At 38.5% G+C, this 12,715-nt stretch overlaps 1 protein-coding gene across 9 annotated transcripts in view; it reads left to right on the top strand.

Moving 5' to 3' along the window:
• Positions 1-9,762, top strand: part of LOC126987842 (monocarboxylate transporter 1-like) — a 65,668-nt gene extending 55,906 nt beyond the window's left edge. For 7 of the 9 annotated variants that reach the window (XM_050845248.1, XM_050845256.1, XM_050845253.1 and 4 more), the window contains 3 exons: positions 4,085-4,210; positions 8,132-8,262; positions 9,319-9,762. In XM_050845248.1, the coding sequence (XP_050701205.1) occupies positions 4,085-4,210; positions 8,132-8,262; positions 9,319-9,528 (467 nt within the window). In that variant the 3' untranslated portion in view covers positions 9,529-9,762. Of the gene's footprint in view, positions 1-2,936; positions 3,063-4,084; positions 4,211-8,131; positions 8,263-9,318 lie in introns of those variants that run through there. The other 2 variants (XM_050845249.1, XM_050845257.1) reach the window with 2 other exon arrangements.
• The last annotated feature ends 2,953 nt before the right edge of the window (positions 9,763-12,715 follow it).

Raw genomic sequence — 12,715 nt, 5'->3', positions numbered from 1 at the left:
GTGTCTTGATGAGTTCCTTCCAACTTCTTTTATATCAACTCTATTTCTGGTTTTCAATCAAATTTCCTATTTGCAGAACATCATCTCTTCTCAAAACATGACCATCTAACTTTAGTGAAGGCTACTGACATTTTTATTGAGTCAAATCCATGATTATGTTGTTCACCATAAGTAATAGTCAACCAGTATCTTCTTTTCCTTACCTGGCATAAAACCCTTACCCCTTTTACTGGTAAACTATGGAACAGTTTTCCGGATCAGTGCTGGTTCTTTTTTGCCTGTGTATAATGTAAATTTTCTAAGGGGAGTATCAAGACACCACTGTATCTGAACTGGCTTTTCTATACTCTCTTTGCTGAAAAAAAAAATATTGCTTTCTCTTCATGGTAATCTCTCTGAATGTCTTTACATCTGTAGCTAGTCATGCATGATACTTCGGCACTTAGGAGAATTGCTGTAGAGTCCTGTTGTAGTAATTCTAGAAGTACATAGTTCAATCATTATTTAAGGGAATGGTCATGATTAGCATTGCTAACAGTAGCTTTTCAATTTTTTTAAATGTGTCTGCTCTAAGTGAATGTTCCTTAAATCCAGATTGTAATAGTTATCATAGTTGATAGGATGTTTTGGGGAAAGTTGTTTTACTGAGGAGGGGAGTACTATGTGGGAATATACTTAATATTATATAATTTGACATTATCGGCATCCACCCTACCTTTCTTACCAAGGCTGGGTTGTGGTAGAGAGGAAAGGTTTCACAAGCTTGTTAAAAAGTTTCTCAAGCTTTCAGAACCACATCACATTTTTTCACCATAGTATATTTTCAAAATTTATGAAATAGAAAACATATTAAATAGTAACTAAACTATATTTTTCACAACTAGGATAAGGGCAACAAATGACCCAAGTGCCATCCAAAGAATTTACTTTGTCCATTTCTTCAGCTTACACTGTCTCATTGTTCATCTAAAAATTCAGTTAGGGGAAAGTGAACACTGGTTGAAACTGAAGTCGATATTATTCCTTGGGAAGTACAAAGGGAGAACAAAAGAACGGCATGTGTGTGGACAGGTTACAGAGTGCAGTCTCTTGAGATAAGACTTCTCTTTTACAAAGGCTGTAGTATGGGATGAGGACCATCCTATGTGGGGTGGAGTACTGCTTAACTTTACGAATCTTTTATTGAATATCTCCCAGTTAATGATGCATATCTGAAGAGGTTACTTTGAGGATGAGATGCTTGACTGTCCTGACCTCAGCATGTGGATATGATGGGGCAAACTCCCCAACGTTCCAAGAATCCTGTTGGTGAATTGTGGTTCTCTGCCTGTTCCTAGATGTATGGGTACTCCCAAGTCACAGGAGAGTTGTTGAAAATGATGGATGGTGTCAACAGACATTACATCTGACCCATAGGCCACCACCACTGACCTGCCAACTAGGAAATGTTTCCCAGCTATGCTGAAAAGATTGGCTGACATGAATTCAAAAGACTTGTAGGGGTCTTTTTAGCACAGTATTGGCTCCTGCTTTGGGCTGGGCTGCTTGGCCCTGCACAATACGCAGGTGTACCTATTCTGTATTTCATTGGGTATCATTTATGCTTGTCTCTTCACTCATATACGGGACCAGTGGCCGCAAGTATGGCCAAAACTGAACACTCAGTGGAACAGAAAAGGCTGGCAGGTGAGGAAGAACTGTGGGGAAGGTGAATGTCATCAGAGAATCAGTAGCATATTCAATGACATAAATCTCACTTTTACTTTACTTTGAATCATATATCACATACCACAAGGTTCAACTCACCGGCAAAAAGACATAAAAGTATTGTAAGAACCCCCTATCATACTAGGTGATTAGCATACCATAATCATGCATATTAGGCAACTACACTATGTTCTTAGGTTGACTGTGCATCAAGGTTGATGGTTTGCTTACAGAGGGTTGTAGACTTTCTAAGACAGGTTTTTTTTTTAAGTACTATTTTTATTAGTTTTTTGTCCAGGGTGAATTTTGTACTAGGGAGGAAATATAAAATGATTATATATATATATATATATATATATATATATATATATATATATATATATATATAGATATATATATATATATATATATATATATATATATATATATATATATATATATATATATATATATATATATATATATATATATATATAGATAGATAGATAGATAGATAGATATAGATATAGATATAGATAGATAGATAGATAGATATAGATATTGGGCCTCAGTTCAATAGTTTTTTTTTTTCTAGAATACTGTTCAGAGAGGTCATATTTGAGCCTTTTTTGATGTTGCACCCTTATTTTATGGTAGTGGAGTCAGTTGATGTTTAGTGATGATATTCTAAATAAGGTTTGCAAGAATACTGTTGCTGATAGTTTTCTTTAGTATAAACAAATTTAGTGTGTTTGGAGAGTCTGAAGAATAGACGATACAAATATGCTGACTGCATATGGCAATATTCAAGAACAGAAGCATTTGGCATCAGGTGTCCATTATCCCCCTTGTACTGTGTAGAAGTGCTGAAGTTCCATGCATCATGTAAATAAATGTGAATATATTTAACTCAAAAATATCAAAACTGTCAACAGAAGTTAGTCATAGTGTTTTGGAAAATCAAATTAAAATTGTGGTCAATTTTGGGGTCTGCAAATATCACTGCAGACATCCAGCTTTTTGCCTGCAATGCTCTCCTGTCAGTGCATGAAATAACAGAGTAGTTTGTATTTGCCTGCATGGGAAAGAAATCTTGCTATACAAAGTTCCTAAATGTTAAAAAGGAAAATAAGACAATTGAATGTCAAAATTAAGGCATCAAATGGCCTCATCTTAGTGCTTGCTTGCCAATGAGTTATGCAATAGGTGAGTCACCACAGCCTACCTTCATCCTGTGGTTGTTCCTCCAGCTCCGTTCATCGCCCTCACCTCCATCATCATTGTGGACCTGCTCAGCCTCAGACAACTCACCAATGCCTTTGGTCTTCTGTGTATCTTCCGTGGAGTGGCTGGGATCTTGGGTCCTCCCGTGTCAGGTATCATAATCCTGCCCTGCCCCCCTCACCCTCACACACCAGAATGACTGATTTGCTTCCTGCCACAGTAGTGATTATGCTTGTGGTGATTTGAAGAGTGTTGTGATGGAAGTATTCTAGTGGTGGTGGGAAGGGGGGGCAGTGGTGATATGGTGGTAGTGGTGGCTTTCGTGGTGGTGGTGGTGGTGGTGGAGGGGTTAGTAGTGGTGGTGGTGGTGGTGGTGGTGGTGATATTCCTCATTGAATAGATTCTTATACATTTATTGTTGGTGTTTGACACTATCTTTTTTTATTGATTCACACTACTCCTTCAACTCACTGCATAGTTGACCAGACAAGTGACGACTTATTACCCCCAAAAATGCATGACCGACTTTCTTTACAGCTTCGATGCAGGAGTTGTCTTCACATTGCTGTGCTTGCAAAACTAACCTTATGCATGACCCTTGAACAGCTTTTGTTTCTTTTCATTTCCATAAAGGAGAAGAGTGCAGCACCGTGACAGAGTCCCATGACTTCCCTGTCACATTTGAAGGAAGATATTTATTTTACTATTATTTTTCTCTTCACTCCAGGAGTGGATTCACATGCTAGGAAATACACACACAATAACCTTACACACTTAAACTAACAGCTGTTTAATATCTGTTGGCCAGGCATTTCTCTCATTAATAAACAGCACTAATAAGAAAAACTTACCTCATCAAGAGAGGGTTCTCAAGCAGCAGATTCAGCAGGTGACTTTACTTACAGCTACAGGTATCAAGAATAACAGATCAGCTATAAAACACTGCAAAGTGTATCATAAGAACATCACATGTTTCTGATAAGGAAAAAAAAAAAGTATACAATAAACTATACAAAAAACTCAACTTGTGAAGTTTAAGATACATGGCTGGCACTAAGGATACTATTAAATTGATTTTTATCAGAAGCATTTGATTGTTCTTGATACATAATGGCCACATGGTAAGTAGTAAGTCTGGCTGGCCATTGCTAACCTCATAGGGGCTTCCTTACAGCTGCCTACATCTCCCTCTCGTCAATCATCTTGGTTCAACTTCTGGGACTGTCGCAGCTCACCAATGCTTTTGGGCTGCTGATCTTGTTCCGAGGGTCAGCCTCCATGGTGGGGGCTCCCATTTCAGGTAAGCTCAGTTCCCTATGGCCCCTCTCATCACTGTATACTACCAACAAATGAAACTGTATAAGTAATACATTCCTCAACTTTATGAAAGGCTTTCCTATTTCCTCAGAAGTATATTCAACTCTCATAAGGAAAAAAATCCCATTTCCACTAAAGGCACAATAATCTTAGTGTGTATAAATTGGGGTAAGTACTTGAAGCTACAATTGGCAATCACCACTAGTCAGGTACCTCTCCAGTTTTAACATTATTCTCAAAACATTTCTAATCTTGTTTATCATCCGTTTCTTTACCTTTATTCTTTTATTTAACTGTTTTCACAATAACTTCATTTGATTCCATTTTTATATGTAATATTATTTCCAACAAGATGTTTGTAATAGTAGGTACCAGAAAACCCTTCATAAAAAAAATTTCCCTGATTGGTAATGATCTTTTAGATTCTATGTAATGCTGGGATTACTATCAGGGACAGTAAGTGATATATATATATATATATATATATATATATATATATATATATATATATATATATATATATATATATATATATATATATATATATATATATATATATTATAATATCCTCACATACAATATGGGACATTGGACAAGCAAAACAACTTATGGGAAAAATCAATTTTGTTAGAGAAATTCTGAAAACATCTAAAAATACAAAAATCGATTAAGATCTGTCCTGGACGTGGGGGCAGGCAGTCTGGTCTACCCAAGCTACTCAAATCTAAGCAAAAGATGCAGTTGTTTGCATCATGTGACCTCCCCCTCTCATTTTACTGGCTGGTGTCATGCATCATGCTGCTGGTTGATTGGTTGAGAGTGATTAGTGCATTGTGCAATGGACGACATTTCCATGTGTAACATAAATCTCTGTAGTTTTGGGTCATGTGTCACTCAGAGTTTGTTACATGTTGGACCATTTTAAACACATTGCAATAATCTGTAAAATAATACTTGTCCAATGTGGCATTTTTTAGACAAGTATTTTAAAAAAAAAATATTGTAATGCACTTAAACAATCACAATAATTATTGTGATGGGTTTAAACAATCACATGTTGGACGTAATGCCACTGAATATATTACTGTTCCTGACATGATAGAAAAACATTATGGCTTACCATAGTAATCCTGGCATTACACTATGATATGAATTACATTCTCACATACGATTGCTCAAAAACACATCAGCTTTACTCGAGAGAAAGAAGTCTTTCTTAATGTGTTATAAACTTACTATTTGGGTTGGACTGTTTCTGGTTCAAGTTAACAGGCAGTTTTGAATGTATATAAGTGTTGAACCCTGAGACAGGAATCACTAAAACTTTCTTACTTTCTTTAACATGTGTGATAGGTAAACTTGAGCTGCTTCACTTTCATTATCTGCCACTGTTTGTTAACATTGCCAGCTTTCATTGTTGGCCTGTTTGCATCAATGCCTCTATTGGTAATTTTGTCAGTTTGTGTTTTTACCCTTTTGGTGACTTATTTATTGGGATCTTCTGGAACAAATTGAGAAAAGAAGGAAAGTAAAAGAAAAAATGATAAAATTTTGATAGATATTAGAAAAGCTCTTAGAAAAAGAAACCTTAACTTTAAAAAATTGGAGTTGGATATTTATGGAAGGCATCATCCACTGTAAGTATAATTGTGCTGTCCTAGTTCCAGTCTCAGATGTAAATGTGTGTGTCATGCGAGAGCAATATCTCATACCATTTGCATCACTCATATATCAGCAGTGTGCATATAACTCACAAACACATCCATTTCATAACATGCTGATCACCATTGACAGTATAATTATATTCAAACATAAAAACTTTTTTCTTTACACATTTTACTACCATGATTTGAATGAAAAGCTTTTGCAAGTTTTTTTAATATTACACATACAAAGCTATGTAAGAATTATAACTTTGTGTGTAGAGATAGTCTTACCTTAGCGTACCATGGATACTCGTGTCTTAGCATGGAACATAAGTCATATTGGTCAATTCAGGTAAGTTACAACTATATCAGTAATTCTGTTAAGAGGTGAGTAATCTTTCTTCTCTACTTTGACACATAATTGTAACTCCATCCACACACCAGGGTCTTGTTTGCTACCTCAGTATATGCAATCCTTCAATGAACCTATTTTTATCATTAAATTATGCAAGTTAATTTGGTATAGTTTGTTCATTTCACTTTCATTTACCATGGTGTGTTATGAGTATGCACAATGGAGGCAATGTGATTATCTTCACATTCTACATGCATTTTAAGATATATATATATATATATATATATATATATATATATATATATATATATATATATATATATATATATATATATATATATATATATAATAGGTACTTTCTCCTTGAAATTTATAATGATCTGGTGAGTTTTAACCTTTTGCCACACTAATTTTGTGTGAGGCACAGTAGTCCTGGTGACATTTAGTTATTCAGGTGAAGGAGGGAGGCCAAGAGCAAAACAAAATAAAAAAAAGTGCAACACACTTCTTACACACACATACAGAAAAAAAAAGACAAGGAGATCCAGGAACAGTGATTGTTTATGGTTGGAGTCTTGACGGTCCCTTCTTGAAAGAGTTCAAGAGTGTGTGCTCACTGCCGTGTGTACACACATTTGCTTGCTATCATGGTATTTGTGATTTCTGAGGTTCTTGGTTGTCATGGCTTTGAAGCATCCTCTTCCAAGTGTTGACCCTTCAAACAAACACAAAAGTATTTAATTTATATGTGAAATAAATCTGGAAATAGCAACAAAATGGAAGTAAAAGAGTGTCAGCAAATTAATTCATACAATGGCTTGGGATGATTATAAAACTTTGTTGAACACATTGCCATTTTTTACATGCAATTAATTATTCATTTGTGATTTCACATTCTAAGTGATCAAAAAACATATCCTGCATCAGTAGCAAGACCTTGGTGCCTGTGTGCACACACACACACACATTTCTTGTAAATGTAATATATATATATATATATATATATATATATATATATATATATATATATATATATATATATATATATATATATATATATATATATATATATATATATATATATATATATACACACACACACACACACACACACACACACACACTTTTGCAGCACATATATGTAACATTCATTATTATCTTTTCTCCCGACAAGAGACTGCTATGTAATTATCTAATGCCAGTGGGTGTGAGGGTGTGTGAGTATAAGTAGATGTGAGCTGCATATGAATGCTTTTTCATGTGTGTCTGTGTGTAAAAGATCTTTAAGGGAAAAACTGTGATAAATAGTTCACCCATTAGTGTACTTGCCATTAGTAGAAGAAAACTTGAGAACAGTTTTTAAAAAGTAAAGCGGCTATGGAGTAATAATAAGGAACAGTGTCCCATAGTTAAAGGGGAACTTGAGGATGTATTGGTAGTTGGAGTATGACTTAAAGGGTTTTGTTTGAAAGATGATGCCCCAGATTCATTAATGCTGATTGAAGGATTACAGACAGGATCAGTAGGAATCAGCAGCTTGTATATATGGCAAAGTTTTCTTCATGCAGAGAAATGCGTGATTGTGTGTGTGTGTGAGAGTGTTCGCATGTATATAAATGTGTAAAAACTTGTATAAAAACAAGCATAAGGATATGCTTCTTGCTATGGTGATAATGCTTTGAAGTGGGGCTGCATATCCATTTTTAAATACTGTGCACATATTCTTAAACCATATATTATTAAAAGGTGGCATGATTTGTATTCCATTTATATGTAACTGTACAAACTTCTCGACACATGTTGGTATGTTTAATCTCTTGTGTAAAGGCATTAAAAATTTGTAAGCACTAATTGTTCTTCCCAGTCATTTTCAGTACAAGTGATACTACCTTTCTCCCTCCAGGAAGCATCTATGATGCCACACAGAGTTATGATATCTCATTCTACTCTGCGGGTGCCCTGCTGTTTGTGTGTGCTGCCCTGCACTGTGCAGTTCCCTTAGTCCAACGTTTATGGAGCCAAGAAAATAGACCGGTAAAACATTTACTTCAACAAAACTATAATTTTTGTACTTTTATGCACTTCAAAATCTTTTTTCTTGATTTTATGTGGACCTCAATATCTTCAATTTTAGATTTTGAGAAAATTTTGCATAATGGAAATTCCACAATATGTAGCACTATTTTCCAGATGCCAACTGCCATAAAGGAGATGTTTGCCAATTACAGGACTTTGTGGCAGAATTGTTTTTATTGCAGCTGGCCATGAACACAAGGACAGTGTACTTTTTATTAACATTTATCCTATGTTAGTATCATATCAAATAACTTTTCTGACATGAATGGCTTCAAGACAAAAAAAAGTTAAAACAATAATGCATAATGCTGGTCATAAGCTTGAGCTGATTAAAAAGCTTTAGTGGTGTCTCATTGGCCAGCGTTTGTGAGAAGCACAGAGTTAAAATGCAAACTTTCTTATATTTGCAAAGTCAAAGGAAATCTCTGAAGCTTTCCAGTAAAGTAATGCAGTCATCCAACACTTGTAGGGATTATGGGGCAGAGACCCTTATGAATATATGAAATCTGCTAATCAGTGCCCTCATTACACCTTAAAATACTTGACCCCTCCTTGGAAAATTGCCCTGTTTCTCATTTCCACCACCCAAAAACAACATGTGATGTTTGTAGGGCGCCAGGCTGCCCAGATCATATAAATAAATTGTTCTGAGCTGGAAGGGAGGCTGGGTAGATTTGTCCGGTGTGACACCGTCTTTAGAAACGTCAAAACCGTATTTTCAAGCAACGGACCACCCTTCCTCCCTTTTAATCCGTTGAATCGAGGGCCGCGTGTACTAAAATATTTGTTGCATTGGTGCTCATTTCTATCTCTTTGGCCCTTGAGCCTGTGGTGGGTGAGAACCCATTACCCTGTGATGTACCATTTATTATTTTACTTTCTATTTTTAATCTTATTCACTTGAAAATTTGAAACTGAACTTTTAAAACTAAAGTCAACATTTCCACCCTATTAGTCTGCAAAATCTAGGGTCATTAGTTTTTATCTAACCATCTCATATTGTTGTGTTCCCAGGTCACCTACACTACCAACGAAGAGTACTTAGCTGCAGTGCCAGAAGAAGGGGAGAGTGAAGCTGGGGTATCACCAGATGCAGGTGTTGGAATTGTTCTGGATATCAAACCCAAAGACTTCGCTGTGGTGATGCAAGAGACTGGGGAGAACAAGATTATGCTGGATGCTACCCAAAACGAGAAGGGCAAAGAAAGTGTTTCCTCCCTGTGAAAGAAAGTAAAATAAAGCCAAGTAACTTTATCATATATTTTGCATAATTTATCAGAGACTTTCACAAAAATATTTGTAAGCTTACTAGTTGAGTGAAAATGGACACTTAAGTGAAACGACCAGAGCAAGGCTATATCACAAGAAGTTTAAGTGCTGAATATCATAGCCTGCTGAACTAAATTTGTCTTTCATTATGTAGGCTTATGTCATACTCAATAAATATAAATATGTAAATCTTCTTTTTTGTCACTGAATAAGAATTACAGTTTTACTTAGATGAAGTTCAGTGAACTTCAAAGTGTAGACTTGGTGTTTCACAGAAAGCCTCACAGCGGTGGCTGAATGGATAGCGTGACGGCCCCACGTTCAGGGGGACGCGAGCTCAATCCCCGACCAGTGCCACCAAGCTGGGATTTTTCTGCCGCCGCCGAGTGGCTTAAAACTACCCACATGTTGTCCAGAAGACCACCTATCAACCCGGACTCTAGATTCTAGGATTAAAGATGAGCTCCGGGAGGGTAGCATGAGCCAATGCAAGATGGCGCCACTATAAACACTCGCCTGCGCCAGAACAGGCTGGACCGACCATCAGGCCCCACCAGGAAGAAGCCTTGGACCAACCATCAGGAATTTAGGATCCACCGGGAAGAAGCCTACTGGCACTATAGGCCACAACGTAAAAAAGAAGTAGGATTCATGTTTTTAAAGTTAATAACAGACAACTGATTTCAAAGGGATGTGAAATGTGATAAATCTGCCATAAAGAAAATGGGGAGGGTAGAGGACCTAGATAACACCTTTTATTCCAGGAGGAGGTGAGTACACCAAATGAGCAAGAAGATGCATGCAGTATCTCGCACTCAAAGGGAAGGTGTGGATGTTTCATTTGCCATGGCACTATGCCCTATGTAGTTAAACATCTATGTGTTCTTTGAAATGTGCTTAAAATGAGCAAATGGAAACCATATCTCTACATGCTCCACAAATTTCACTGAGCTTTGAGATGAATTTCTGCAATTTACTTTCAGCTACTGCTTCCAGTATGTCAGCTAAGCCTTCCTAATACTGAAGCCAATATTTTTGCTAAGAGATATACACAAGATAGAGGCAAATATAAGAACAAGGACTAAGGTCCTTTGTCCCATAAGGTAAGACAAGGGCATAAAATATGTTCCTTTCACTGAAACATTACATAGTTCACTTTTCTGACCTGACTTTGAGTATGGTAATGAATAAAAAATACTTTGTTTCAAGAATTATATCTATCACTTCATCATCATAAGCAAAGAGGGTCCGAAGCTTTACCACATATGTTAGTTGCTGTACTCTGTTTATCTGCAGCTTGTAATAGACCCTATTGGCTATACACTCAGCACCACACTTGGCCACCCAGAGAACTGTTCAGGAGGTGCTTGACCCAGTGAATTCATTTCTGTTTTGGGATTCCAGAATACAAGTCACTGTTTGGAGCCAAATGTCCAAACACAGTACCTGATGGTCAGGAAAAGTATATATTTTCTATTGCTCAGGTGAGCGCTATCCGAACAGCTGACGGCTGCCTCGTGTCGGACATGGATGGGCAGAGGGCTCATTGGGCCGAGTACTTTGAGCAGCTGTACATGGCGGACCCTCTACATGGGCAGCTTCTAGTCGTTGGGTTGCAGGTGGCGGATTGCTAACCCACCCATTGACGAAAGCCCACCCTCTCTGGTTGAGGTCAGAGAGGCTGTGGCAAAGTTGAGGGGTGGGAAGGCACCTGGCACCTGTAACATCAGTTCGGAGCTGCTGAAAGCTGGAGGTGAGGCCATGATCCGCGGGTTGCATGCGGTCTTGACTGCCATATGGCAGTCCGGTACAATTCAGGGGGCTTCGTGGTGCAGTGGTTAGCACACTCGGCTCACAACCGAGAGAGCCTGGGTTCGATTCCCAGGCGGAGTGGAAAAATTTGGGCGGCTTTTCCGATACCCTACGCCCCTGTCCACCCAGCAGTGAATGGGTACCAGGTATTAATCGTGGGTTGTGTCCCGTCTCCTGGGATCTGTTCCCTTCTATAATTCCTTCCCCTTCTGTCTCTCTCCGGCATATGACCAGAGATGTTGCGCCGACTAAACGAAACTTCCCTTCCCGGTACCATCCCTCCTGACTGGAAAAGGGGGTTGGTCGTCCCTATCTGGAAAGGGAAAGGGGACCGCCAGGACTGCAACAACTACCGTGGTATTACGCTGCTCACTGTGCCAGGCAAGGTGCTTGCCCACCTATTGCTGATGTGAATTTGCAGCCAGCTGCTGAAGCTGCAGAGACCTGAACAGTCTGGGTTCACACCTGGCAAGTCAACAACTGACTGTATCCTAGCGCTTCGCGTACTGGTGGAGCGCCGACATGAGTTTCGACAGGGGATGCTTGCAGCCTATGTCAATCTCAAGAAGGCGTTTGATTCAGTGCATCGTGAGGCACTCTGGGATCTTCTGCGACTCTGTGGGATTCCTGCGAGGACTATTGGTCTGCTGACTGGCCTGTATTCTGGGACAGGGAGTGCTGTGAAGTGTGGGGGAGGCTTGTCCAGCTGCTCTTCTGAACTTGCTAACTGCATGCCTCCCCCCCTCCCGCGGCCCCGCTGCACACGACTTTCTACTCATGCTCATCCCTATACTGTCCAAACCCCTTATGCAAGAGTTAACCAGCATCTTCACTCTTTCATCCCTCAGGCTGGTAAACTCTGGAACAATTTTCCTTCATCTGTATTTCCTCCTGCCTACGACTTGAACTCTTTCAAGAGAAGGGTATCAGGACACCCCTCCTCCCGAAATTGACCTCTCTTTCGGCCACCTCTTTTGATTCTTTTTTAGGAACAGTGAGAAGCAGGCTTTTTTTTATTATTGTTTCCTTTTTTTGTGAGTGCCCTTGAGCTGCCTCCTTTGTTGTAATAAAAAAAAATAAAAAAATTAAAAAGTGTCTACACAGAATAATGGGATATCGCTGGAATGACTTTGTGTCAAACCGGCGACTACTCCATGAGACTGATTCGACATATATTACCTGCATAGTCCATTAACGCCAACTCCGGCTATACGGACACGTGGCACGTTTTCCGGAAGCTGATCCTGCTCATCGGGTTGTCTCTGTAAGAGACAATCCTGAGTGGAGGAGGCTAAGGGGATGCCCACAGAGTTTGTGGCTTGAGCAAGTC

This window comes from Eriocheir sinensis, chromosome 66 (genome assembly GCF_024679095.1).
Source record: "Eriocheir sinensis breed Jianghai 21 chromosome 66, ASM2467909v1, whole genome shotgun sequence".
Taxonomy (NCBI): domain Eukaryota; kingdom Metazoa; phylum Arthropoda; class Malacostraca; order Decapoda; family Varunidae; genus Eriocheir; species Eriocheir sinensis.
The sequence above is the reverse complement of the archived record's forward strand: the minus strand, read 5'-3'. Positions and strand labels throughout refer to the sequence as shown.